Raw genomic sequence first — 27,808 nt, 5'->3', positions numbered from 1 at the left:
TGTTCTCAGCTGCAAATCTTCTTAGGTTAGCACTTTATGTTTGTTGAAACAATATGTAGTTGCCATAGGAAGGAGATTCATCACCAATCTCTAGTCTATAAAGTTACAAGTTTACTGTATCAATAGTATTTTTCTTTCATTCTACAGTTAATACTGATTGTGATTGGCGCTATAACAGTAGTCTCAATATTAGAACCCTACATCTTCCTGGCATCAGTGCCTGTGATAGGAGCCTTTATTCTGTTAAGGGCATACTTCCTCCACACTTCTCAGCAGCTGAAACAACTGGAATCTGAAGGTAGGAGCAGCAAAATTGGTAGACTTTTAAATCCACAACAAATCAATTGAGAAGTGATTGATTCACTCTTTCTCCTCTTTTTTTGCGTCTTCTCTTGCAAGATGACATTGTCTTTGGGAGCAGAACACATATCTCCTTAAAGTCAGGGCTGTTACTGATCCAGCCAATACAGAGTGCTCTGCTGCCAAAGAGCAATAAAAAAGGACTTTTAAAAGATGGGCTTTATCACCACTGCAGCTGAAAACAAATAAAGTCCTGACATACAGTTTTCTTGAGAGTAAATGTAACTCACAAAATTGTGGTCAGACTTGGTATGTACCCTTTGAGTTTGTTTCTTTGTAAGAAAAAATTTCAATGGATAGATCTTGATCACAAAGAGCTCTTATTTCTGAATAAGGTATCTGATTAAATTTCCTTCCTCTCCCCCCATTAAGAGACTAAAATGTTCCAAATAAAATTGAAAACCTCATTCGGAATTGTGAATTTTCAGACCATGCACTGTTGCCTGGCTTTGCAGCAAACTGGCAGATCCTCAGCAATTCAGTCCTGAACCTTTAACAGTGGTGATTCTCTTCCCTTTTACTTAAATGAAATTCTGGAGTTCCTCAGACCTAGATTTAAATTTCTTTGATGTTTACAGAGATCCAGCACTGGCTCACCACTTTTTATGTAATGCAAGATCTGCTTAAAATTACCATGTCAGTGCAGTTGAATCTGGAGCATTAAAGTACTCTCCCTATGCTAAGAAAGCTTCATATAATGGAGTTATCAAAATAACAGGAATTAATTTTGGCTGAGGAGGATCAGCTTGTCTCTTGTGGCATCCTACAGAAGGCCAGGAGCTTCCCCAAGTAGATACAAGACAAGTAGTTATGTGCCAACTGTGAAGAATTATTGTGATCCCTTCTTGTCAATACACTGAATGCAATTTCAACCCATGCTTGCAAGGACTGTTGTATATCCTTTGTTAGGATTGTTTCAGTCATGTAGTTTGACAACATATATAAATTACTACACTGACAGTAATTACCCTGCTGTGAGGTAGAGATGGGGGGTTGTTTGTATTGTATCAAAGGCATTTCCTCATGCATGTTTCTGGTGTTCTAATTTAAACACTTTACAGCTCGGAGTCCAATCTTCACCCATCTTGTTACAAGCTTAAAAGGGCTGTGGACACTGCGAGCGTTTGGGCGGCAGCCGTATTTTGAGACCCTCTTTCACAAAGCTCTGAACCTACACACAGCAAACTGGTTCCTCTACCTGTCAACACTGCGCTGGTTCCAGATGAGGATAGAAATTATTTTTGTTGTTTTTTTCGTTGCTGTGGTATTTATCTCTATCATAACTACAGGTATGGTAACTTTACCCGAAAACTGAAATGGAAGTCTGCTGCTTCTTTTTAACAGCTCAGCTTTAGAAAACACTGAGAGAAATAAGCTGTTGTGGAATTTAGCATACATTGGAGTAATTTCTTTAAGTATGTCATAGTAGTAAACACAATTTAATTAAAATAGAAATAACACCATTATTACCTGCAGTCTGATATTGTAGAGGACTTGTTAAAGGGATTAATCTGAAAATAATAACTGAAAGGACAAAACTTTCATTTTGTTCATAGTAATTGCTGTAAAATTATCTCATGAGGTTGAAACCACATTACTGTTCTGACAAGCTTTGTTGTTGATCACACCTGTATAACTCAAAGGTTTTTAGTAAAGAGCAGTTAATGCTCCTCTCACTTGCAAATGGCTAAGACATGAAAAGTTTAAATAACCTTTTAAAGTCCACACCATTAGGAGAAATTATAATCCAATTCTTTAATTCCCAACCCACTGACTCATTTACTATGTGAAATTTTGCAAATTCTATTAAAAATCCCCTGAAAAATTACTCGCCACTCCTAGTAAACACAGTATATGACTATATCACACTATATCTTACTTGTATTTGCCCATGCCTTGCCAAGTGTAGCCAGCCTCAAACAAGCAAAAATTAGGAGTGTGATGTCCCAAAAATGTTAATAATTCATTTAGGTGGAAAAATTCAGCTAACTTCAAATACAGTTTTTTATTCACTATGCTTTTCTTATGTTTAGACATGGTTCTACCTCTCCAAGTTTTACACTGAGCTTTGTGTGCAGGATCTGTATGCAGTTCCAGTACTATGGTCACAGTGTTCAAAACAAGAGTTTTGATTTTAGGAGGAGGGTTTTAAATTTAACAATATTCAAATTTCTTTCAGCTGGACTTCAGTGTTGAAAAGGAGTTATATAAGAGCTTGCAATTCATCAAATATTGTACAGTTTATGAAATGCTATCCTCTATTTCTTGTAGAAGGAGCTCTAGTTCTCCTTACAAAAGGAGACACAAATACTTTTATATGAAAATAGGCACTTACAGTACTTTTGTTACTAAGGAGACTTCTAGCTCCCCACCATTCATGGGAAACAATGTTCCCTGTTGTCCTTCTCATTTCTCACTCTGTGTCCTTAGTAGTTTGGGGTTTTTAGGAAAATAATTTCTTCTGTTAGTTGTCCTGGATGTTTTACTTGAGAAAAGGAGTTAAAACACTTCTAAAAACAATATTAAAATTTGTCATATTGCCACCATTATAACCTTTACTGTTATAAATAACAGGCCCTTGGAGCAACACTAAATTCCTTTTCTTAATTTATCAGCTTTCATGAGGAATATTTTGCTTTTATTGCTTACTTTTATATTTACTTATGTAATGATACATCTGTAAGAAAACAGGTGGAGGTTCATTGAAGAAAACTATGTAAGGAATGGAGAAATCATAGAAAGGCATTTGGCTTAAATTCTCAATTCCATTTAACATGTAGTGAGGTTAAAAATCAACAGTGTGGTAGAATAAATGCTTATGTTGTATTGTATGAAGTCATAAAGGAAAATCCCTGGGAAATCCCATGCTTGTAACAGCCAACAATTAAAGCTAAAAATTTACATCTACATCTTTGTAAAACACTAAGGAGAACATCCTCTATTTGTCAAAGAAGTGAAAATATAAGCCATTTTGAATTTTGGAGTTGTTAGCTGTGTGTGGTAATTTCACAGATTCATGTGTGTTGAAAAAAGGAAAGTCAAATCAAGATTGCAGAGACCTGATTCTGTTTAGAGTTTAAGTACCAAGATTCTTCTGCCAAGCAAGATTAGGGTCTCTAGTGAATTCACTGCCAAAGCCAGTTGTTAAACTATGATTTAGCTCTTAGTCCTTTTTATGATTAGCAAATCCATGTTTTCTCCATGAAGTAAAAGAGGTGAGAATATGAATAGGCATTTTAAGATATACATGCTAATTTTCTCTTTTCTAATGGTTTTTGCTTGCACATAAATGGAATGTGTTTTTCTCTCCACAGGTGAAGGACCAGGTACAGCTGGAATTATTCTTACTTTAGCTATGAACATCATGGGAACCTTGCAGTGGGCAGTAAACTCAAGCATAGATGTTGATAGTTTGGTAAGCAAAAATGCATGATGCTGTGCTTTCTTTTGAGGAATTGCCTTATTTTGTTGATTACAGTTGTGCATGAATTATCTTCAGAGTTGAATATTATGCAGATATATCAGCAAAGTTTCTCTCATATATTTTATAACAAACTACTAGCTTTGGGGTGGCACAAATGGACTTTTTCCATGCTAAGAAGTTTTTCTGGCCTGGAATAGGCAAGAGCAAATACTTGTACTTGAGGATTCAGATTGCAGATGTAGCAGTGATAGGAAAACCTTGAAAACGCTTGAGGTTTTTTTGTTATGATATATTTCCTCTGTTTATATATATAAAATATACCTTCCTTGGTCTACTTAACAACTTTGCATAGCATGTCACAATGGATGTTCTTGAGTTCCTTTCACCTATTATCAATAGTGGTTTAAAAATCTGTCCTTGACTTCCATGTCAGTCTTTTTCTGGTTTTATGTAAAATGCCCTCTGACATAAGACTTTGCAGTCATGTGTAATTTTCACAGGTAGGCACTTTAAAACAGAGTATTTCACAAGGTTAACTTCTCATCACCTATTTGTTGAGGTATGTCAAGCAGACAGGAAACTCATAAAAGAGTATGTTCGTTCATACACTTTTCATCATACGTTAGCTCAAATGTATGAAAATTTTAGTTTTTATTTTAAAATGTAGTAGTTACTGATCTCTTTCCACTTTCATTTTAGGATTCATTCTAGACAGAATTAGTGTAATAAAATAGCGTAGTTTTATAAACCAAAAAAAAAATCTGATAAAAATGATCTCCCACATCCTGTCTTACCCACTTTGAAGCCTAAATCAGCTTCTTGAGCTGACTGTTTCAGTACTGGAAAACAAAAAATTACAGCAGATTTCAGAGTCCCTTAAATCCCGATTAATTGAAATTAATTGTCATATTAAAAGTATATTGGGGCAGATGGTGACAGTGAAGCAATATTCACAAGTCTAACAATTTTTTAAAAAAATAAATTATTTGACTAGATTCACTTACAGCATCTAATCTCTTGTTTGCAAATATGACTGCTCATAGTCAAGAAAGCTGATGGCCATTCAGCAGTATTTCCTACCCACCAAATGTTTTATGCCAGTTCCTTCTTTGCTTTGTTATGAGCAATCTGTCTGGAAGCACAAGCACTTCACTGCTGCAACTGCAAGACCTGCTGAATAGTAGTTACATGACTAAAAATTAAATAAAATGCAATGTTGGTAAATCGCTGAATTTTTAGGGTTGGGAGGGACCTCTGGAGATCCTCTTGTCCAACTCCCCTGACAAGGCAGGGTCACCTAGAGCATGTGACACAGGAACTCCCCACTGATGGGCTTTGAATGTCTCCAGTGAGGGAGACTCCAGGACCTCCCTGGGCAGCCTGTTCCCGTGCTCTGTCATCCTCAATGTGGAAAAGTTCTTCCTTACGTTGAGGTGAAACTTTTTGTGTTGCAGTTTATAGCCCTTGCTCCTCGTTCTGTCACTGGGCACCGCTGAGAAGAGCCTGGCAGGATCCAGCTGACAGCCGCCTTTGAGATATTTATATGCATTCATGTGATCCCCTCTCAGTGGTCTCTAGACTAAACAGGCCCAGCTGCTGCAGTCTCTCCTCATTAAAGAGATGCTCCAGACCCCAGATGATCTTTGTGGCCCCCCACTGGACCCTCTCCAGCAGCTCTTTGTCTCTCTTGTGCTGAGGAGCCCAGAACTCAGCACAGCGCTCCAGATGTGCCTGACAGGGCCGAGTAGAGGGGCAGGACCACCTGCTGGCCATCCCGATGCACCCCAGGTTACCACTGGCCCTCTTGGCCAACTCATAGTCAATTTGTCATCTGTCAAGACTCCCAGGTCCTTCTGTGCAAAGCTGCTCTCTAGTAGGTCAGCTACCCCAAAACCACAACAGCAACAACCATGTTAATTCACTTGGCTGTCATTTATAGACTCCATCCCCTGTAAGGCAGAATGTGATCAATTTAAGTATAAAAATCTGTATAAAAATAATGTGTGCATATTACATGGCTTAATACAAACTGAAGGTGTTTCACAAGACCAGCAGGAACTTCTGTAGGATTCAGAGGGTGCTGGACACAATAGTGTGTCAATAAAGAAGACCTTCCCTATTTTAAAAGTACAGCGGTGTTAAAATGTCATCTATTAGTAGCAATAAGAAAGTAACTCCCTTTCCAAGGGAAACAGTGTCTCAAGTTGCTCTAGACATTTCTGAGTACTTTCCTCTGTATTAAGACAAAGACATGTGTTGGACCTGCTTAGGTTACCTGTTACATTATGTCATTGATAGCCTTCTAAGATCCACGAGGCTATAGGGTGGATCCTCTGGACAAGTTTTACCACTTGATAACTGCCCACCCTCATGACATGAATTTTGAGGTATTCCAGAGGAAAAACTAATAGATATTGCTGGAAGGATGGTTTTCTTGACATTCAAAAGCTGATCCTAAGCAGATAAAAACAGCTTAATGGTGTCAAGATAATAAAACTGCTTCACTAGGTGATACAGATGTATTATTTCCTACTCTTTAGTCTCTGCATTTAGCACTTCCCTCATCAAAGTATTTTACAATTATTTGGCTAAAGATGTTTTGCAAAGGGTTGCCTAGCTTAGTAGCCTATATAGTTATACTCTATTTTTCTCTCTAGAGGTAGTTTGAAACTCCCCACAGGACCAGATTGACTAGAACAGACACATTTCCAGATGTCTCCAGTTACAGATAAACACACACCACTCTAGCTGGCATCACTCTTGCCCTTCCTTGAGCAGCTATGATATCTGTGTTTACAATCCTGCAGACAAGCATGCCTGAGTGAATAGCACATTTGTAGGTAGCAGTCTTTGGCTGTCATACAAGCTGGAGTTTTCTGCAAGTGGTTGAAAGCCACGTCCAAAGGAATAGCTGGCCAAACATATGGGTAGGTGGCAAATTTGACTTTATTCCACACAATCTCCATCTTGAGGTTTCCATGGCACAGGTTTACAGATTGAAGAAATCTGAGTTCCTAGTTTAGATTTTATTTCTATATACACAGCTGCTGTCTTTGAAGCAATTTTGTTGTACACATTTGGCTTCAAATCCCTATTGTCTCTTAATACCCCATACTGGTTTAATGGTTTTGGCATTTCATTCTCTACAGCCCTGATACTTAGCCTGCTCTGCCTTTATTTAAAAACAAACAACCCCCCCATACATCCCTTCCTCCCCTCCAAACACGCGTGGTCACTCTGACAGATACCCATTGCTCCATTTAATGCTATGAATTAGGCTAGACTTATTGTTTCACTTTGATAATTTCTGCTAATATCCCTTTAGTTGGTTTTCAGTCTTTTTCTTCCTATCTTTCTCGGCAGTTTTGTAGTGTTTTGAATTTTTTTTCCCTTCATAAGGAGATAGAAGATAGTTTTTTTTTCAGTAGGTGCTGCTTTCATAGATAAGCATTAGCTATTCCCAGTGCATTATTTTAATGCTTTCTAACCTCTTCTTTCACTGATGTATATCCTGCAGCAGCAGTGCTTTAACTGTTAAGGATGGTTCCCTTTATCAGGGAAAGAGAAAATGCCATGCTTTTACTATTACTAAGATTACTTATATAAGGAGATATAAAAAGGATCTCCCAAGGAGATATTAAAACCCAACTGGCTAAACCTCACAGTGTCTCATCCTGTACATCAGGGATGCTGAAGAATTAAATACAGGGTAAAAAAATGGACCAAATTTAAAGTACATCTGTGAAAAAGAATGGTGCATTTACAGATGATTTTATTGACTTTTTTTTTTTAATCTAGGACATGATCTTAATACGGTTTTTACTACTGTTGGCAGAAAATCTAAGAACACTTAAACATAAGTTTAAGTAAATACTTCACTGTAAAATCTGCATCAGAATGGCAGTCCTCAAAGTGAGGTGTTGGTCTTCTGGAAAGGAACATAATGAAGAAAAAAAGCCTCTAGAACATTCTCTTTTCTGCTTGTCTGCATAACAGTGTGAAGAAAAAAAAAAATCAGCAAGAGTTTTAAATGAGCTAGGTATTTCACTTTTGCAGTTCAGAAGAGAAGCATATATCCTATAAGTGCACCCAATATGTAACAGCAGATGATGTGGAACCTCAGTAAAAACCATATGTTCTGCCTACAAAGCCAGTTTTGGCATTGACTTAATGCACAAGATTTTTTACAACATGAACCACTGGACCAATCTCCCACAGATCCCCCCAGCTGCACAGTGCACTTTGCAGTGAGCTTGTGTGAGGAGGTGATGTCTGGCAACACAGCCATTGAATACAGTGTGTGTCTGGTCTGGAAAGGGTGACTGCTGACTTTTGAGTAGAAGATAACAAAGAGCCTGATTAAATTAACTCTACTTGTTAAAGAATTACTTCTTCCACCTTCTGGAAATATGAATTATATAATCATGTTATGAATTCTCCTTCAAAGTTAAGAAGAGTTTAAGTGATATTAATGAAGAAATAAATACAAGAATTTGCAGTGCTATTAAAATTTAAGTAAAATACAATTAGGCAAGGCTAAAAATAGTGTACTATGCCATAGACTTGGGGATGAAAATAGTAAATATACGCCTTTATTCAAAAGTACTAGTTAAACTTGAATATAGCTGGCACAGTACTGATGGAAATAATGGATTAGTAATTTGCTGTCACCTATCCTATACCTGCCATTATGAATGACAGAACATTTCTACCCATAAAAGGAAGAATGGATATTTTTGTCAAATGTTCCTGACATGCTACATTCTGCACAGATTTAAATAATAATTCAAGCTATATAACAAGGAATTCAGAATTGATTTTAAATTATTGACTGTCTACAATACATAAATGATAAGTCTTTCAGGGGAGCTAGGACATTGGGATGAAATTTTATTTTGTAGAGAAATGCTTCTCATCCATCTGGCTTCACAGCAGACATTAGGCAGTGTGTAGTGGTATGACCTCTTGGGTAGTTATGGGGAATCTCTGCCCCTGCAAACATTCACAGCTCTTGATGAAGCCAAGAAAGATCTGCATTTCTAAAATGACTATATTTCTATAAAGCTAAGTTTTCTGAAAACAAAGGTACCATCAAACACCATTTAAAATAACTGCATTGTAGGATTTACTATTGACAGCCAGATGGGGAGAAAATTGTCAGCCTGATCCAAGGTCTTCTTGTTTGTATCACCAAAAAGAGCTGGCATAAACATATGAACATGATGATGACCATGCTTTTCCATCTTGCACAGTGGTTGAGAGAGAAATAAGAATTGATGGGCTTGTGTGTTAACATGCTTTTTAGAATTTCTGTCACAATCGTTTTGCAAGATGCTGAGATATAAACTATGATCCCAGTATTCCCTTGCATTTGCTTCCACATAGAAAATCTCTCAAATAGTTTTTCAGTTGGGATTGAAGAGCAAAAAGGAATTGTACCTAATTTGTCAAGTAGAAGCACTTTTCAGAAAGAATATAAAAGCAGTTAAAGATGTACAAAGGATTTTCCATGATATCACTAAACAGAAATCTATTTCTGAGAATACAGTTTAGAAAACAAATGTTGTTTACAGGAACAAGCTTTTGTAAAACAAGGAATCTAATTAATTCATTAATTGGACTGGGGTACTGAGGTACCTGAATGTAAAGGGAAGTCACATTGTCTTCAAGTAAGGAGCTGAAGCTTGTTTCCTGAACAGCAGAAAAATAGGATATTTTGAAGACTCTAGGACTGCCAGCATGAACAACAATCTTGACAGTATATTAGGAATGACAGTCTCTGCAGAATGGATTTTAATTTTAACCCAAACAAGCTATGTGTTGGAGGTCAAGAAAGAGAGAAGAGAAACTTGACAAAATCAGAGTTAGGCTTGCAAATGGCCCAAAAGCTGGATAAACACTTGATCTTAATATTCACTAAAAAGGCAGTGTTTAATCTGCGGACTTCAAAGTGGGCCAGAAGGTAGAAATAGGATTTATAATATCTGAGGTAGGAATTACATGCAAACTAGCTAGAATACTGGTCTCGCTAAATTGTACAGTTTGTGGAGGGACACACACCTGTGACCACCTGTGAATCAGTCCATCTAAAATCAGAATCCTCAGCTAGGGGTGATTTGGTTCTGCAGGTGGACATTTCACTTAAACATGTAAAACCAGACTGGAACAATGCCATCCATACCAGGTAGAGCAGACCTCACATGCAAGTGTTGAGGAAGAACTGGTTGAGAAGCTGGAAATCTTATAATGGCCACTTCAAATAAATAAACAAGCAGGCAGTGGTGGTGGCATGCGATAAAATAACTTTCAACTTTTTGTTGCAAAGGAGAAATGAGAAGTCATTGATACCACCATCAGTCTGTTAGTGTGATAGCAGCAGTCTCTACAAACTATTTTTAAGTATTAATTAAGTATTTTTAACTATTAATTAAAAATGTGATGCTTATAGATTGGAGTTACTTAGGTTTGCTGACATTAGGGTTGCATCACACTACCCTCATAACTGTGACTGATGATTTATTTTCCAGATAAAAGTAATGTAATAGATCTGATTTGCCTTCAGGAAAGCACTGGTTGTGGCTCTGTTTCAGGAATTATATAAATGAAGGATATCAGGATTATTACAACTGTAAACTAGTTAATGAGTTGGTCAGAAAGGAAATGGCATTAAGCTGTAAGTATTAACCTGTAGGGAGGCTACTCAACAAAGATTAGATTGCTGACTGAGCTCATTTTAATCTTTTTTAAGTGCTCTCAACAAAATAAGAAAGTGTTCAAGAAACCCACCAGTGACACAAAACTGAAAGGCAGTGTTGGCATAAAGGATCCTGAGAGTTTACATGTATTAGGTGACCTCAAATGGCAGATATTAAATAGATTTCAGTAACTAAACTGCAAAGCCTTGGATTTAGGGAATGCTAAGAATAGCCTCAGCTGTAAGTAAGGATCTGGGTTAGAAATGGATAAAATGGAGAAAAGCTTGGCTGACTATCTCTCACTCAAAGGCTGACTGTAAGATGTGACTGTGATGAAAATAGTGTATGATCCTAGCATGTGTTAATGCAGATATTCCTAGTACAGATAGGGAAATAACAATGGATTTGCATAATGTCCTGGTTAAACATCATCCAAAATGCTGTGTGCATTCTGGTTAGACAGGAAAGCTTGATTTGAACTGGGGAATTTGGAGAAGGAGAACATATATTAAGAAAGAGCCTTAAACCTGGATTTTCTTTAGTCCTAGAGAACAAAGGGTGATAGGATCTAAAGTGTCCCTCCATAAATGAATGGGAAAAGCAGCTGGTAATAGGAGCTCTTTAGAATTTAAAATTAATAAAGTTATAACAGCAAACCTGTCCATAAAGTAAAAAATATGTTTTCTGACCACCTGAGCAGTGAAGTCGTAATGAAGGAGATTAACCCTTGACCCATTTGATAAAAAGATCAAGAGGATCCTTCCTAGTCCCATGTTCCTTTGAAAATGCACCAAGACTGCTACTACCAACTTCTGTCTAAAGTTCATGAACTACAAGACTTTATTATTTCACGTAATATATATAATTACTGATAAAAAATTCATTATCATGGAACTTCCTACAAACTTTTTTTTAACTATAACTTCTCTTAACTACTCTAATGTTACTGTTTATGATTGCTCCTTTTTTACTTAATGCTACTGCTTTGCATTTTTCAAATCCCACGCTGTCTACTGATCTTTGGCGATCAGTCTTTATTCAAAGAACTTCAGGTCTTGGGCAAACCCACACCTTCCTGAAGGAAAGAGTTCAAGTGGCTCTTGTTGTTTTTGTGATTATATTTTGTCTTCATAGATACAAGTCATAATTTGTATTTTTCAAAATACAATTTTAAGGTAGAAAGAGCTACTATGTCCATGTTAAAAGGAAGCGAGCGGAATCACATATTGGATCAAAGTCAGTAGTAAAGTGCAATGGAATCTAGAGCTCTAGACAAGAAGTAGCTACCTTTAGCTTAGATCATAGTGCAATAAAGTTTTGGGTTACTCATGACAGTAGCTTATACAGAAAAAAAAGATTCACTGTTCTGGCTAGGAAGTAGGAACAATTTAATTTTATTTGTTTTGATAATTTAGTATGAATTACAATTAGAATACATTTGTTTTGATTTGTAGATGCGGTCTGTCGGACGAATATTTAAATTCATTGACATGCCAACAGAAGAGACAAAAAGCATTAAGCCACAGAAGAATAATCAGTTTTCAGATGCCCTTGTAATAGAAAACAGGCATGTGAAGGAAGAGAAGAACTGGCCATCTGGGGGCCAGATGACTGTGAAAGACCTTACAGCCAAATACGGTGATGGAGGAGCTGCTGTACTAGAAAACATTTCCTTTTCAATAAGTTCAGGGCAGAGGGTAAGACACTGTTTTATTGTGGTTTTTTTCTGACTTCTATTAAGCTTTAGTATAAAATTGTCATAAACCTATTTGATGACTAAAGAGGGTTTTGAGTCCAGTAAGATTTTCTAAATGAAATTGTTGCAAAACAAAGTACTTACTAAACTAACTGAAGAACAGAAATGACTTAGGATAAAATACATATACAACAGTTTCCCAAGCTGTATTCCTATGCCTGAAGTTCTGCTGCTGTGGAGAGGGAAGCTTGGTGGTGAATGCAGGTGCTGGGGACAGCCTGACCCGATGGGGCAGGGCACAAAAGAATACAGGCTGCCGTGCCAAGGGTAACGCACCGCTGGCTCCGGCGGCCGGAGGGTGGAGGTGCCGTCTCACCCATTCCACGAGGGCTCTACACCACCCTGAATTATTGTACTACAGACCATAAACAGCTCTATTCTTTACAGGATTGACAAACCTCTCTAATCTTCATGTGTGTTTGGGGCTGTGTTTAAGAAAGGGCTTTAGCTTCAGGACAGCATTTAGGTAGAAGCTTAACACTGTGCTTCAAGTTCATGCTAAAGGCCTATCCTTGGTGGCATGGGAAGAAAGGCTTGTGATTTCCTGAGTTCAAGCCATATGGAGGAAGAGGAGGAGATTTTAACTGTCCCATGTAAATGAGAATAGGTTCAGTGACAGCTCCCTGCCCTCGACATGAGGCACATATTCACTCCTAATTTGGATAGTACCAGACTCTGCCCAGGTTTGGTAGATTTTGCTGTGATTTACATGAACTGAATGTTTCATCTACTAAGTTTGAGGGCATCAAATTTTTGAACCTAGAGTTCTGACTTCCTGTAGCAACATCCTGAAGGCACTCCGCCTTTGAAAGAGAGACACCTGTGATTCCTGGAACATTGAGATGCAGGTGCTGCTGCAGGCTGGTAAATTTAGCTCCTGGAATATCCCTTGAAGCAGTGGAGTAAGGAAAATGAAAGACACTTTTATACTGTACAGAGAAAGGGGAGAGCAGTAAAACCAAAAATCCTTTCCTCAAGGGCTGTGATTCAGATGCTCCTTAAACTGGAAAGAATTTGTCTCTACTGCATAGGTAAGACAAGAAGCAAATAGAGGAGTTCTGCTCTGCTGAGAGATGGAATGGAATAATCATCTAGTCCCATCGCCTTACCACTTCATGGTTGTCCAGAAGTTAAAGCTTATTATCAAGGGTCTTAAAGACTTATAGGCTTGGGGCATCAGTCACCTCTCTAGGAAGCCTGTTCCAGTGTTTGACCACCATCTTAGCAAAGAAATGCTTCCTAATGTCCAGTCTGAACCTTCCCGGTGCATCTTTAAACCGTTTCTATATGTTCTCTCACTGGATCCCAGGGATAACAAATCAGTTGGCCCTGAGCCTCCTCTCCAAACTAGACAAGCCCATGTTCCTGTCCACTCATCACAGGACATTCCTTTCAGCCCTTTCACCAGCTTTGTTGCCCTCCTCTGGATGCAGTCACTCACCTTCACATCCTTCTGAAACTGCAGAGCCCAGAGCTGCACACAGCACTCCCACTGAGGCTGCTCCAAAGCCAAAGAGTGGGATAATCACCCCTTTTGCCCAGCTGGGGGTGATGCTGTGTGTGACCACCCCAGGATGGGGTTTGCCCTCTTGGCTGCCCGGGCACACAGAGCTGGCTCACACTGATCCTGCTGGCAGCCAGCCCCTCAGATCCCTCTGCAGGGCTGCTCTGCAGCCACTCCTCTCCCACTTTATACTTGTGCCTGGCATTGCTCCATCCCAGGTGCAGAATCTGACAACTGGACTTGTTAAATTGCAATTAAATACTGCCCAGTGTTCCAAACTATCTAGATTTCTCTGCAAAGCCTCGTGTCCTCAAGAGAGTCAACAGCATTTCCCATTTTGGTACAATCAGCAGCTTTGTTAATGGTGTATTTGACTCCTGCATCCAGATCACTGCTGAATACGTGGAAGAGAACTGTCCCTAGGACTGAGTCCTGAGGAACACTGTTAATGACAGTCACCAGCCAGATGTAGCCCATTCACTACAAGCCTTCAGCCATTCTTCAGTATGGTCATGCTACAAAAGCAGCCCACACTCAAGACAGGACATTGTGAGCAGTGTGAACCCAAATGTTGGAAAAGCAGCATTTTGGAGTTTGTTGGTGATTACTGTAGATATTTGATTTTTCTGGCAATAGGTTGGTTCCCCTACAAGGGAAACACAACTTTTAACCTTATTATGTTTCTTCACACCCTAGAGGTAAGGAAAATCAGTGCCAACTTGGCAGGTTAAGGACTTGCACAGATGCTTAGAGGTGTCCAATGGCATGTCTGCTGTAACCACTGCCTGTGCCCCAGGCTACCCCACTAATCAGAGTTAGACCCTTTATTTTTAATCACATGAGAATGGAGTAGCTTACTAGGGTGATACAAATGCCCTTACTACTTAGTTTTTGATTTCTGGGTGTGATTTTGCTGATGAGGGCTTTGTGGCAAAGTGAAGGGAAAAGGCACAAAGAGCTGGGCTGATCAGTGCAAGATAATAGACAAGCACATTTCTGTCCTTCAGCTAAGGGTAGGCTAACAGATTTTTCATCTAGTTAATTCTAACAAAACAAAGAAGACTCTCCCCAGTGTTTGATTCTGCCCTTGCTGTAGGCTTTTATCATTCTCACATAAATTATATTTGCTATCCCATTGAGACCCATCTGGACTGTTCTTTACTGCTGAGACCTCTAAGGTTTTTGCCTTAGTCTATGACTAATATGCTAAGAGTACTAAATGTTTGCTTGTATGATTTGCACTGCAGGTGGGCCTTTTAGGAAGAACAGGTTCAGGAAAAAGCACTTTACTTTTTGCATTTTTAAGACTGCTGAATACAGAAGGGGATATCCAGATTGATGGAGTCTCCTGGAACACAGTCAGCGTGCAGCAATGGAGAAAAGCATTTGGAGTGATTCCTCAGGTAATGAGATTATTGGATATTTCTGTGCCTTTATTTTCATTGGTTCTATATCTGTATGTACATAGTTGCTTTTAAGATGTTTATTATTGTATGCCTAGAAACAAACAAAACACGGATTTTGTGAAAAGGGAGGTGGCATGGATGGGTGGAAGGATGCAATGATTCACAGCAAACTTTGCATTTTTAGGGTTTCTCCCTAAAAATCCCTTGCTGCTCCCACAAGAACTCTTCTAGAAATGGGAAGGTACAGCACGCTCAAACAGAAGTGTTTCTAGCCTGCTTATCCCTGCCTCTATGAGACAGTCTGCATTTTGATTCAGGATAAGATAGTGCCACCTGAAGAAAAAAAAATATAATCAGTGTTCTCAGCTACTACTTTCTGAAGCTCTACATTACATATTATGGTTAACATGTGGCCACATGTGCACATTTGTGTGTTTTCCCTGGCAAACTTAGCAAACATTTAAACCTAGGGCTTCTGAGTCTCTTGCCAATGTTCCTGCCGCTGGACAGAGTCTTGTATCAGTTACAGTTCAGGATTATCTGTTTGAAAAATGAACATTATTGTCTGCATACAGTAAAACTAAAATGTGATTGCTCACTGTAAGGGTACAAATGAAAACTGACGGAAAGAATTGCAGAATTTTAACTCTTTTGTACTTTTGATGCCTATCCTTACCAGCAACACTGATACATGGGTATACATATTGGCCATCTCTTCTTTGACAGTTATGCATCAGATAGTTCTTCAGTTTCAAAACATACACAATCTCCTCCATAACAGTATTCACTCCCCTGGAAATCCTGTGTCTGTGGCAGACTAATTCAAATAACACTTGATGGTAATCTTACCAATGAGTGGCTCGTTGTATCAGGTGGCAGTGGGAGACTAACTGCAGATCAGCCTGCCACACTGTGAGGGGCCATGCAGCCTGTCCTGCCTTTAACCATCCTTGAGGGTGGCTACTAGCTCCAGAGACAGAAAAATATGGTTTAGTCCTCAGTCACCTTGACCTCCTCCTTGACACACCCACAAAGGAGTGGGCTGACCAAGGTGGCCAAGAAACCCCTTTTAACTATTAGCTGTCAGACCCTAATTGTGCAATTCCCCCCATCCTGTCCCCACAATAAAGCTGCTTCCATCTTTTTTCTGTGAAGATTTGGTTTGTTCCCTTATAGTTTCCCATCTGAGAAAGGTGGTTATTGTCTTAGAAAGCTAATGATAGTCTGTGTAGTTAAAGCTGTTGTTGCAGTGACTACATAAGGCACTTTAAAATAGTTAGAGACACTCTGGGACAGCCAAACAGTTTAACATAAAAATGCCCTAAGTTTTATAGCTGGGGTCACTGTTAAAAGACACCGAAATAGTCATGCTGGAAGAAAAATGGCCTTGATTTTGCAAACACAAGGAGGACTCAGAGTTCAATTTTTCTATGGGCTGATCAGTTTTGAGTATTGATAGCTTCCCTTTCAAATATGTTATTCCATAGTAGCACAAGTGCCATTTATTTAGAATAGGCATTCAAAGCAGACACAACTCTCTTTTCTTGGTGCATTTCATGCTCTGAAATTTTTTAGAGGCAGCAATTTTTGGCACTTTGATCTTGTCAGAACAGACCCCTTCTTCCCTGCCACGTTACACCCTTAACAAACCAAGCCTAACAGAGCGGTCTTGAGTCCATGGGTTGGACTGATTTCTTACCTGAGCTCTGCCAGTCACACACTATCTGCAGAGCTGAGGCTTGCTTGGCAAGCTGCCATTTGATAACTGACCTCTTCTCACCACTTCTGTCCTTTCTTCAATATTTTCATATCTATCTGTTCCTTTAAACTTTTATTTCTTTATTACAGCTGGTTCAGTTCTGCAGAGTGATTGTTGCTTGCGAGTATGAAAAAATTTCCCCCATTCAGATCAAGTCTGTGCAGTGAATTGCATGTGCAGCTGCTTGTATTTAGTTTGTAGGACAGGTATGTTATACAGCTGTTTTCTGAAGCATGGCTGTATAGCATGAAGGATGCTTTTACCAGAATGGTATGTCTACATTGGAAAATTTTCCTATACTGCCAAGTATAAATTTCTGTATTGGAAGGGGTTTCCTTATCTCTCCCATAGTCCTCTTTTTGCTCTCAGCCTTTTGCCCTTTGGGATGGGGTTGCCCACCAGAATTTCTGTGTTCCATCTCCAGCTGTCCTTGGGAATGCATGGACTGAGAAGAAATCTGAATGCTTGGTAACAAGTAGTCTCATTGTCCCAGTGAAAATATGAGGGATAATTCTCATAGCTGAGCACTCACTATATAGTCACTATAGCTATAGAAAATATCATTCTGCAGCCATCAGCAAAATGCAAGAGATATTTATTATATGAGCATATAACTTTCCCTTCTGCTAGCGAGGTGCATTGTTAGTTTATTGTTAAAATTATACATCTAGTTCACATTTGGAAGTCCCTGATACATGGATCAATGCCAGCTAATCCCAGCCCTCCATTCTCTGCAAGGTCATGAGAGTTGCCAGCCTGTTTGCATGCTTCAGCTCACAGCACTTGTCCCAAAGCCTTGGCAAAGAACTGCACATTATGCCTCAAAAGTTCCCACATTCAGAACAAAATTAAGTTTTCAGCAGCACTTTCCCAGCAGGAAAGAGAAATTGCATATGCCACCCTACCTTTCCCAGCAGAACAAAGGGAGCCTTTTGTTCTTTGCCATTCACCTAAAGCTTCAGAATGGAAAAAAAAAATTGCCTTTCCTTTCCTGGGAGGCTCTCCTACAGCAACACCTGAATATTCACTGTCTCCAGGAGAGGCTTCGCCAACAAAAGGAGAATGGAGCTCTACCTGAGGCATGCTTCCTCCTGAAAACTTTCCAACACTCTCCTTCTCTTCCTTAACCCTAAGTTTCCCAGTTTAGTAGAAAAGAAGTGCTTTTCCACTGTGGGAACCTCACTAATGCACAACCACATAGCACACAGAGTCCTAAGCCTGCTTTCTGCTCCATGCAGGCTGTGCTGGAATGACCTGCAGGGTGGTCAGGGATCACACTGAATGGAAGCAAAGGTAAACCTCTTGTTTCTTTCACTATCTCAAATCTGGCTGTCGTGCCTTGTAGAGGTGTGAAGGGTTAAATCATATAAAACATATTTCCTGAAGCACCCACAAGGAAGTTCCTTGCTGTAGCTCACACAGCTGCACTGCTGAAGCACAGCCTGCCCAACACTGCTCCTACAGGCTGTTTGTCATTCTCCCAAAAACAATTGCTCCACTGACACCAGGCTGTGGAGCAATTGTACCCATTATCTCTTCTTCCTGGACAGGTCTTTCTGATGATTCTTCTACAGGTATTTGCCCACCATATTTCCAGAGTGAGGATTTCCATTCTTGCATTGGTCCTCGTGCAGATTGCATCCTGAAGCGTTTAATGGAGTCAGATTGAGGACATACCTTCAGAAATTTGTCTTTGAATGGAGAACAGGAGACCTGCAGTTGATTTCCAGTTAAAACAAGTGATGAGAGACCTGAGACCCATGAGATGCTGCTAGCTCTGAGGAAGGGGATGACTTCTGATGTTTTATTTAGTACTAGTCCATGTGTCCTAGTGGATCTCACACTGTTTTCTACATATAAATACTCCATACAGAGTTAAAATCAAGCTTAACATGGATAACAAGTTTTCTAGAGTTTGCAGGGCTGCCAGCTTTAGCTGACAAAAAAAAAAAAAAAAAAAAAAAAAAAAAAAAAAAAAAATTGCTCCTTTATTTTACTGAAGAAGTGAAAATTTGCAACTTTTATCTTCGTAGATCCAGTTTTTCAGCAGCTATCACATTCTATTCATTGTATCTGTCTGTCTCTAGCACTATTTCTCATACCCTTCAGGCTTGCTTATTTTTGGAGGTCATGTCTGCTTTGTGGTGTGCCAGCACACTCCTGCCGAGCGGGGCCACTTCCCAAGGTGCTCCCACGGAGGGTCCTGCCGAGCCTGGGATGAGCCGGCATCACCACAGCCGGAGCTTCTGCTGCATCAGAGCCGTGAGCAGAGCACCTGGGGACGTTAATTAACGTGCTCATGCTTGTTTCGGGCACCACACAGGTTGTTTTGTACATCATGGGTTCAGTGTTGCCAGGGTCACAGCACTTATATTTACCAGTAAGCTCTATAGGAGGCAGATGTTTTGGTGTCTTCAAGGGAGAATGTTACAGAACTGGTCACGGAAACCTTTCAGGTTTTATTGTTTCTATGCTCTTATTTTTATGTCAATGTAAAGTCCCTAAAGGACACTTATGAACACAAATCCTCTAACTTTGCATCTAGTACTAAAGCATTCACGTAGTAGCTTGATTTTACTTTGTGTTGATATTGCTGCTATAACACAGACAAAGGAGAGGAGACTACATGTCAGGTCATGCTGTCGTTACTCGTAACTTCTCTGTGCATGGAGCTGCTGCCTGGCTCCAGCTGATCATTTGTCCTCCAGCCCTGGGGCATGTGGGAAGACGGGTCCATGGGTCTTGCTGAGGACCTGCACACAGGTTACAGCAGCAGCTACTCACAGCCAGGATACCTTTACTCCTTAGCAGCCTCTTGCCAGCTGATCCTTAACTCTTCTGTAAGCATTTAGTCAGGTACTCTGGGGTCTTGATTCTCCACATAACGCCTACATTGCTTAGGAAGCTTATTGCCACACACACCAATACACAGAGGCTGTATCCACTAATGGGGAATAATGCCCTTCAGAAGGGTTGATTTGCAATATTTGGGGTGGTCAGAACATAAACATGACCATATCTATATTTCTGAATGTTTTGCTTGTGGGTGGATGTCAGGTCTAAGAAACTGTTGTATAATCACACCCACTGTCATCCTGTGGGAATTTGAACAAGTGACTGAGAAACAAATTATTCCAGATTTGCTGCCAGTCTACCTAGCCATCCATTCACTGTTCCAATGCTCTCCTTATTTCTACTTCTTCCATATTTATGAACAATGTAAGTCCTTCATATTCACTTTTGGGTGTTTTTGTTTCACTTTAGACTTCAAGTTTTTAAGACTGAAGAGATTTATTTCTGCTTCTCTTCAAGCAGACCCTTAATTGCCCAGGTGACTCATATGGTATTTACTTAAGTGAACCCTATATGGTTTCTAATGAGCTGGGAGGAAGGAGGTGTTGAAATGGAGAGAGAAGTACCAGAATTCAGGACAATGGAATATTTACTTTATGGGGATGAAAACCCAACCCTGCTTTTGGGAATAGCTTGCTTTTAGTGCCCTGCTTCTTGAAAGCACAGTTATTAGAAATAATAGCAGCTTCAGAGGAAGGTTGTACCCCTTATTACTCTGCCTGGTGCACTTCAGCAGGAATGTTATTCAGCCCTATCTTCTTTAAAACTGGTTTGTTCAGTTAACTATTCTTTACCATTGAGAAATGAAAACATGCATTCCATTAGTTAAATGTGTGGGGCTCACAGTGTGAGCAAACCCACGTCTGACACTGTTTCCACAGCACTGCTGCTTCCACCACACCCATTCCTTGGAAGAGCCTAATCCTGCTGCAAATATGTCACCCCCACTCACACCACCTAAGCAGAGCAGGGCATGGGAAAAGGACTGTTGTACTTCACCCAACCTTGCACTGTCATTAACAATAACAATTATAAGGGAAAGGCTCTACTCTTTCCCCCCGTCTCTACAAAAATTACTTAAGTGATTGATTTTAAACTGTAGTTCTGTGTGTTTTAGTGTGGTTCTGCAGCTCTCTCAGTGTGTTGTTTGCCATGTGTTGAAGGTATCATTGCGCTTAAACCCACCCCATTGAGTGCACAGCACCACAGTGCAGCTGCTTTTCTCTGTTTTCTTGAATTAGTTATTTCCTTTTCTTTTACACCAAATACGTTGGCAAAGGTATGCATATCTTAATCTATCAAATTAATGTAATTTATTTTTATCTGCAATGTTTGCACTTTTAATTAATTATGATTAAATTATGAATGTAAATGTTGTGTAAGTGTGTGTATAAATCACTTTGAAATCTGATGAAAGAATGCCAAGTTCCCAGGCTGGGTCAGGTGGAAATTGTGGTAGACAGGCCAAACTCTGGGAGAGCACTTGCTAAGTGTATTCTCTCTGTTATTTTCTGCTGGTACAGTCCTTCGCTGCTTTTGGTAGTGTTTGACTACCAAGACTCCAGGAATGTATATGGCTGTGAATCAGTGGTATTTCAACACATTTTCTCTAAGTAATTACTTTGTTGAGAAAGATGGGAGAAAACAATTGTCTCAGTTTTTTTCCTCTTGGTATTTGTTGCGTACATACACAGAAAGAGCAAGCAAATGGTAATATTTCCCAAGAAGGCATGTGGGAGAGGGAAGGAACATCTTTAGAGATGGGACTGGCGCATGGTAAAATGCCAGGGAACAGAATGATGCTGATAAGTGTTTTTGGCTACAATTTATTAGAAAAAGAAATTAATTCCTTGATGAATTAATTCCTTAGGACAATGTCCCTGAATTTTGACAAATAAGCAATAGTTTTTCCTCTCTAAGCAAAATTGTGGAAACACACACTTTAGGGTGACAATTTGCTTTTGATATGTTTGACTATGTGAAACAAGAATCAAAAAATAGTTTTGAAATGTTTATTTCAAAATGAAAACATGGGAAATAAATGTTTTATTCTGAAAACTGCTGAAATCTGGGGTTTGCTGGTCTTCAGACAAGTTTGGCTAAGATTTTCTTAATATATAAGCATTTTCAAAATCACTTTTTTTTGGAACAATATTAAATAACCTGCAGTTAGCTCTACCTGATAATTGCAGAAGGTTATTCTTTCATCTGTAATTTTCACAATTTCTAATGCTTTATACACTGTTTCAGGTTATCTATTTACCTGTGTCTCTTATGTCTTTTTTCTTGCAGAAAGTGTTCATATTTTCTGGAAGTTTTCGGATGAATTTGGATCCTTATGGGCAGTGGAATGATGAAGAAATATGGAAAGTTGCAGAGGAGGTAAAGTTGTTCAGAGTTATTTGTCTCCCTCTGGTCATGTGGTTATAGCAGGGTGCAGTGTAGGTCTAATGATTGTCATATTTCACATTTATGTAGAATCTTAGGAGACAAGTGCAGGGGGTAGGTCATGCTGTGCTACAAACCATATCTGTTGTGTTTTTTATAGTTATTTCAATTATCAGGCCAATGGGAAGCCAGCTGAGAGGAGCTCTCTCTGACAAGGCATTCAGGCGTTTGCTGTACTTGTATCACAGAGCTTCCTCTGCCATGGAAAATAGGAGCCATGGAATGCTAGAATTTTTAACCTGAAGGTTGTCTTCTAATATTTTGTTGAGGTTTCTACAACATATTTTTTTCCAATTCCCAAGCTTAGGGGCCAGATTCAGTTTCCATGTTGCACTGGTGCCGCACACTGCAGTTGTCAGGTGCAGCCTCTTGGCTGTGACAGGGCTGCACGGGCTGCAGAGGTGTCTGCAATGCCCAGGAAAAGTCAGGTGAGCATTACAGGAGAGAAAGGGCCACAGCCTAGAAGGTGGGTACCTTTTTCCAAGGTACAGATGATCTAATTAATGCAGACCTAACCATACATTGGTGCTGCTTTCCTTCATTGCAAGTCTCAAGTATCAAAAAATGTTTACAGGTGTGAGACTTAATCTGAAAGCTTCCTCCTTTCCCATCCAGGAGGTTAACTCTGTCTCTGCTTGCTTTCTTGGGTTTTTCTAATTTCTTCCCTATATTTGGAAAAGAGGAAAGTAGACATGTTCTGTGACTAATTTACTGTCAAATGAAAATATCATGACATTTTTGTTTAGATGGTGTGACATCAGCTTTTCAGACGCCCTAGTGGAGGAAACAGCATGCTCAGTGCTGTTTCTCTGCTTCTTTGAGGCTCATAAAAAATTTTAGTGTGGATCAATATCCTCTTTATTGAAGAAGATAAGCTCCCCTGCTTTGGAGGATTGTTTCTAGTGTGTATTTGAATTGAGCTTGGGATTTTAAAGAGCTAAACCTCTTTTACAATGGTGTGAAAAAATTTTATTTTGAAGTGTTTATTATTAAGGAGTTGGGCAAATCTGTATTTGATACTGGGGTTTTCATTGCACAGGCATGAATGCAAAGCAAATAAAAAAAAAAAAAAAGAGCTGTAGAGCTGTAATGCTTTTTACTAGGAGTGATTGGATTGTTTACCAAGTTCATGCTCTTGAAGTCTGGCTCAGCAGTGAGTCAGTGTAACTTTGGGAGCACGGCACAGAAATGAGCTGTCAGCTTATTCTAGGCCCATGTTGACTGCTGAGGATTTAGAGGATCCTCCTGAGATCAGCTTTTTACATTCCTTGCAATCAACTGCAGAGAACAAGGCCTTGTCTGATGTTGCATTTTTTATTGCCCCCATATTTCAGCACCTGAACCTGTCAGACTTGTGTCAACTTTTGTGAGCTTAAGTCTTACTCCTGCAGTTAGCTCTCTGAACCCTACGGGTACATGGAGAAACTTTGAGCAGTTTTAAGAAGAAAGCACCTTTTCCATCCACTGAATGCAAAATTTCATTAAGGACACAAAAGGGTGTGTTATAGGTTCCTGGAGTTTCATTAAATTTTTATAGTGTTTTATAGAGCCGTGCAACTCACATATATTTCCTAGTTTTCATGTTTTGTAAAAATGTCTCATGAAACTCTGCTGATAAGGCCAAGGACCACAGTTGGTTTGGATCTGTGGAATATGGAAAGCTTTCCTTGGAGGTGTAAATCTCCCAAGGAGAGTAGACAGGAGCACTGGAAGAAACAGAAAACATCTTCTGGGCTGGACTCTGATTTCTGGTCCAAAGGCAGCAGCTTCACTTGGCATGGGCACCCCTCTAAATACTGTCATGAATGCCAGAGGGAAACCCCTCATGCCTTTAGTATAACCAAAGTGCACGAGACCTTTGGGGCAGCAAAAGGAGCATTGAAAACACTGTCAGAGCTGTAGGGACAGCAGCCAGGGTAACTGGGGTTATTTTCTCTGTTGCTGTAATGTAGCATATAAATTTTGTTCATGTATTTTTAAACTCCTAGGAACCAAAGAGACCTGTTTTCCTTTAAAAAATGACTTTCTGTAGTATTTACAATCATGTAAGTGATTACCACAGTCAGCAGTAATTATGTCTTGACAATCTTTTGTTTCCTTTTTTCTCCGGCAGGTTGGGCTGAAGTCTGTAATAGAGCAATTTCCAGGCAAGCTTGATTTTGTTCTTGTGGATGGAGGCTGCGTCCTCAGTCATGGCCACAAACAGCTGATGTGCCTTGCCCGGTCAGTTCTCAGCAAAGCTAAAATCTTGCTGCTCGATGAACCAAGTGCTCACCTGGACCCTGTGTATGTTTTGTTCATTTCTTCTGTTTTCTAATATGAAATAAGAAAACCCATGAAGCAGCACCATCTAAAGAGATCTTTTGTAACTTGTCTGGCCTATTACTAAGCCTGATTTCAGTAATTTATGTTGGTAATTCTGTGCAGGGGCTCAGGGAAGTAAAGGTTACAACCTTTACTCTATGGCTGATGGGTACTTTGACAGCAGAGATGCAGCTAAGGCACCACAGAGCTGTGGCCCTGCGTGGAAGCTCTACAACCCACAGCCAGGCTGTTACACATCTGTGTTATGGGCCTGTGCAGTTATGGGCATGAACATTTCATTGTTTGTTTGCCTTTCAGAACTTCCCAAGTGATCAGGAAGACCCTGAAGCATGCGTTTGCCAACTGCACGGTGATACTCTCCGAGCACAGGCTGGAGGCGATGCTGGAATGCCAGAGATTTTTGGTGAGCATTTCTCAGAGGCTCACTTACTGCTGTCTCACCACATTTGATGAACATGCAAAACACACCAAGTGGAAGTGATGTTTTCTGGATTGATGGAGGTCATTCAGGGCAGTTGAACAACTTACCCACTGGCAGAACTGCAGCAGGCTCCTGTTTGCTCCTTCTCCTGATCTGTGACAGACATCTGTGTTCAGATGAGCTGGGTCATGTTCTGGAGGAGCAAGAAGGAAAGTTTCGACCAGAAGGAAAGTTGTGTAGGTTATCCAGCTGCTGATCCAGGTGCCTTATGTTTTTGATTGGCTCTGGAGATTCAGAAAAATCTCAGCATCTCACAAAGTTTTACAATTGCAAATGCAGAGTCAGCTGCACTTGAGCAATAGGAGGCTGCCTGGGGAAGAGGAGTTTCTTAGTACGTGATGATCAGAATTGCTGATTTCTTTCAACAAGCCATGTAAATATTCTTTCATGTGTAAACAAGGGGACAAATTACTGGAGTCCTGGGGTATTTCCTTTGTTACATAAAAATGGTTAGTAAAGAAAATGCAAGTTATGTAAATTGTTCTTAAAAATTAGATTCTTCTCTCTGTATTTTTTTCACTCTTCTATGGGTGGGCATCTAAGTTTTATTAGCAGAGTGAAACATGTTTTTCGATGTCTATTTGATTGGGTGCATTAGCACAGCAGGAGGAACAGTGCCTGGAGTTAAAGCAGGCTAGTCAGTAGGCAGGTTGTACATCCTTTTGGATGTGCTGCTCCTGGGTGTGTGCTGGACTCAGCCTTGCTCCCAGCTGCTGTGGCAGCAGAGACCTAGCAGGCAGGCAGCCTCAGCTCTGAAAAGGCTTCCCACCCTCCAGACCATATTTTAGCAACAGAAATGCTAAAATTCTCTCCTGTCAGGCCTGTGCTCTTGCCAGGGATGTGCTGACATTACAGTGCCAGCGAAGGAGCCTGATTTTTCCCTGGTTCCTGTCTGACAGGGAGACTGGCACAACCCTACAGGGCAAACTTGTCTCCTTCAGAGGTGAGCAGTGCTTCCTTGTTCGGTGAGAAGAAAGCAAAGAAAGGCCAGCACTTTGCTGGCAGCTTTCTCTCTCTGCTTGTGATAGAAAAATTAACGCTTTCTGAACTGGGCGGTCTAGCAGTGCCAGGGAAATGCCAAGGTACTGGGAGACTTCAACAAAGAGACTCAGGTAAAACCAAGTCACAAGGAAAAACCAGCCAGTGCAGCAGCACTTTATAATTTGGGCAATAGGCACCTTTTCCACATGTTCAAATTTTAATGCATGTTTTTGTGGTTTTAATTAGAAACTGCAGACTAGAAATTAGAATTTGTAAATTGGACTTTTTCTGTTAGAAGTTATTTGCCATGTTTTCATGTCTCTTCCCTGCTCCATTAGTTGCATTAGCTGAGCACCACCACTGCTCTTCTAACAGAGTGATGTTTCTCCAGGTAATTGAGGACAATAGACTGAGGCAGTACGAATCCATTCAGAAGCTGCTGAATGAGAAGAGCTCCTTCAGGCAGGCCATCAGTCACGCTGAGCGCCTTAAGCTACTGCCAGCACACCACAGAAACTCCAGCAAACGTAAACCCCGACCCCAAATCACTGCCCTGCAGGAGGAGACAGAGGAAGAAGTGCAGGAGACCAGGCTGTGAGATGCTGTGTAGACCTTCTTTGTGGAGTGAATGGTCAGCAGTGCCCCATGATGCCAGGACCAGCACTTCTGGACCTGCCTCAGCCATGCACGAATTCAGCGTTCCAGGAGGTGTTTACTGAAGCGACCGCATGAGCATGTGGGAATTGCTTCCCTTCTGTAGTTAATCATGTGCAAGTTAGTACATTCTTTGAGGTTTTGCCACTTATACTGGTGAAACCAGATTTCCTTTGAAAAGCTGCTCTGATTGGATACAAACGAGGTGGCAAGCAGAAGTAACCTGACTAGCCTGACCTAATTGTTTCAGAAAACTTTTAGAAATGTTCTTGCTGGGGTGAGAGGACTAGACAGCAGGAAGAATGTGAAAAGAATAATCAAATCTGGGTGGAAAATAGAAAAATCAGTATGTAAAAAACTTCTGTGGATTCACTTCCTGCAACTGAATTAAGGGACAATATCAGCAAGCCACAGAGAAAACTTCCTTCTCTTTGTTTTCCACGCAGCAACTGTAATTTCAGCGCAGCAGGAAAGGCCAAATGCCACGTGCATAGGTGAAAATGAAGGAAGAAAGGATATTGTCTTGGAAGCCAATCAACATCTGTCATGTCGCCACAGCTAAGGGAGAATTGGTATTTCCTCTTAAAATCTAGGAGACTGTTAACCTGACCCTGCACACACCCACAATTGGATGAGTGCAGGCTGACATCAGTATCTAGCAAAAGATAGGACTCCTGGCAGTGGACCTGCAACAGTCTGCATAGGTCTGGCATCTTTATATGCTTTTTATTTTGGCCTAACAAAGAAAAAAAAAAAGAAAAAAAAAAAAAAGAAGAAACCTCTCAGAAGTAGAATTTAATAATGAAATTAATTTTTATACCCTTCTGGTTTGCAGTTTTATTATGGAACTGAATGTTCTCTAGGATATTTTATTTATTTTAATATTGTTGCAAACTTTTGCTAAGAAAATTATGTATTTTAAGAGTGATTACGTACTATAAAGAAAAATATATTTGTACAAAAAGTTTTATATTTGGATTGTTGCAGGGATATTTTGCTACTAGATTTTGATGTCTCATTATGCTAGAGCGGTTGAAAACGAGGGCAGCCCCAGAGTCTGGCCAGGTACTGTCCAATGCTGTCTTTGTGCACTAAAGTATTCTAGTGATATACAGGTGTCTTAGATTATTGTTTTCTTTAAATAAATTTTTACAAAGAGAAA

At 39.9% G+C, this 27,808-nt stretch overlaps 1 protein-coding gene across 1 annotated transcript in view; it reads left to right on the top strand.

Moving 5' to 3' along the window:
- The window catches only part of CFTR (CF transmembrane conductance regulator), an 86,487-nt gene extending 58,679 nt beyond the window's left edge, over positions 1 to 27,808 (top strand). Inside the window, exons 19-27 of the mRNA XM_021553473.3 lie at positions 148 to 298; positions 1,422 to 1,649; positions 3,675 to 3,775; positions 11,934 to 12,176; positions 14,987 to 15,142; positions 22,050 to 22,139; positions 24,319 to 24,491; positions 24,828 to 24,933; positions 26,384 to 27,808. Coding sequence (XP_021409148.2) covers positions 148 to 298; positions 1,422 to 1,649; positions 3,675 to 3,775; positions 11,934 to 12,176; positions 14,987 to 15,142; positions 22,050 to 22,139; positions 24,319 to 24,491; positions 24,828 to 24,933; positions 26,384 to 26,590 — 1,455 coding nt within the window. The 3' untranslated portion in view covers positions 26,591 to 27,808. The remainder of the gene's footprint in view (positions 1 to 147; positions 299 to 1,421; positions 1,650 to 3,674; positions 3,776 to 11,933; positions 12,177 to 14,986; positions 15,143 to 22,049; positions 22,140 to 24,318; positions 24,492 to 24,827; positions 24,934 to 26,383) is intronic.

The sequence above is a fragment of the Lonchura striata genome, chromosome 5, assembly GCF_046129695.1.
Source record: "Lonchura striata isolate bLonStr1 chromosome 5, bLonStr1.mat, whole genome shotgun sequence".
Classification (NCBI taxonomy): domain Eukaryota; kingdom Metazoa; phylum Chordata; class Aves; order Passeriformes; family Estrildidae; genus Lonchura; species Lonchura striata.
The sequence above is the reverse complement of the archived record's forward strand: the minus strand, read 5'-3'. Positions and strand labels throughout refer to the sequence as shown.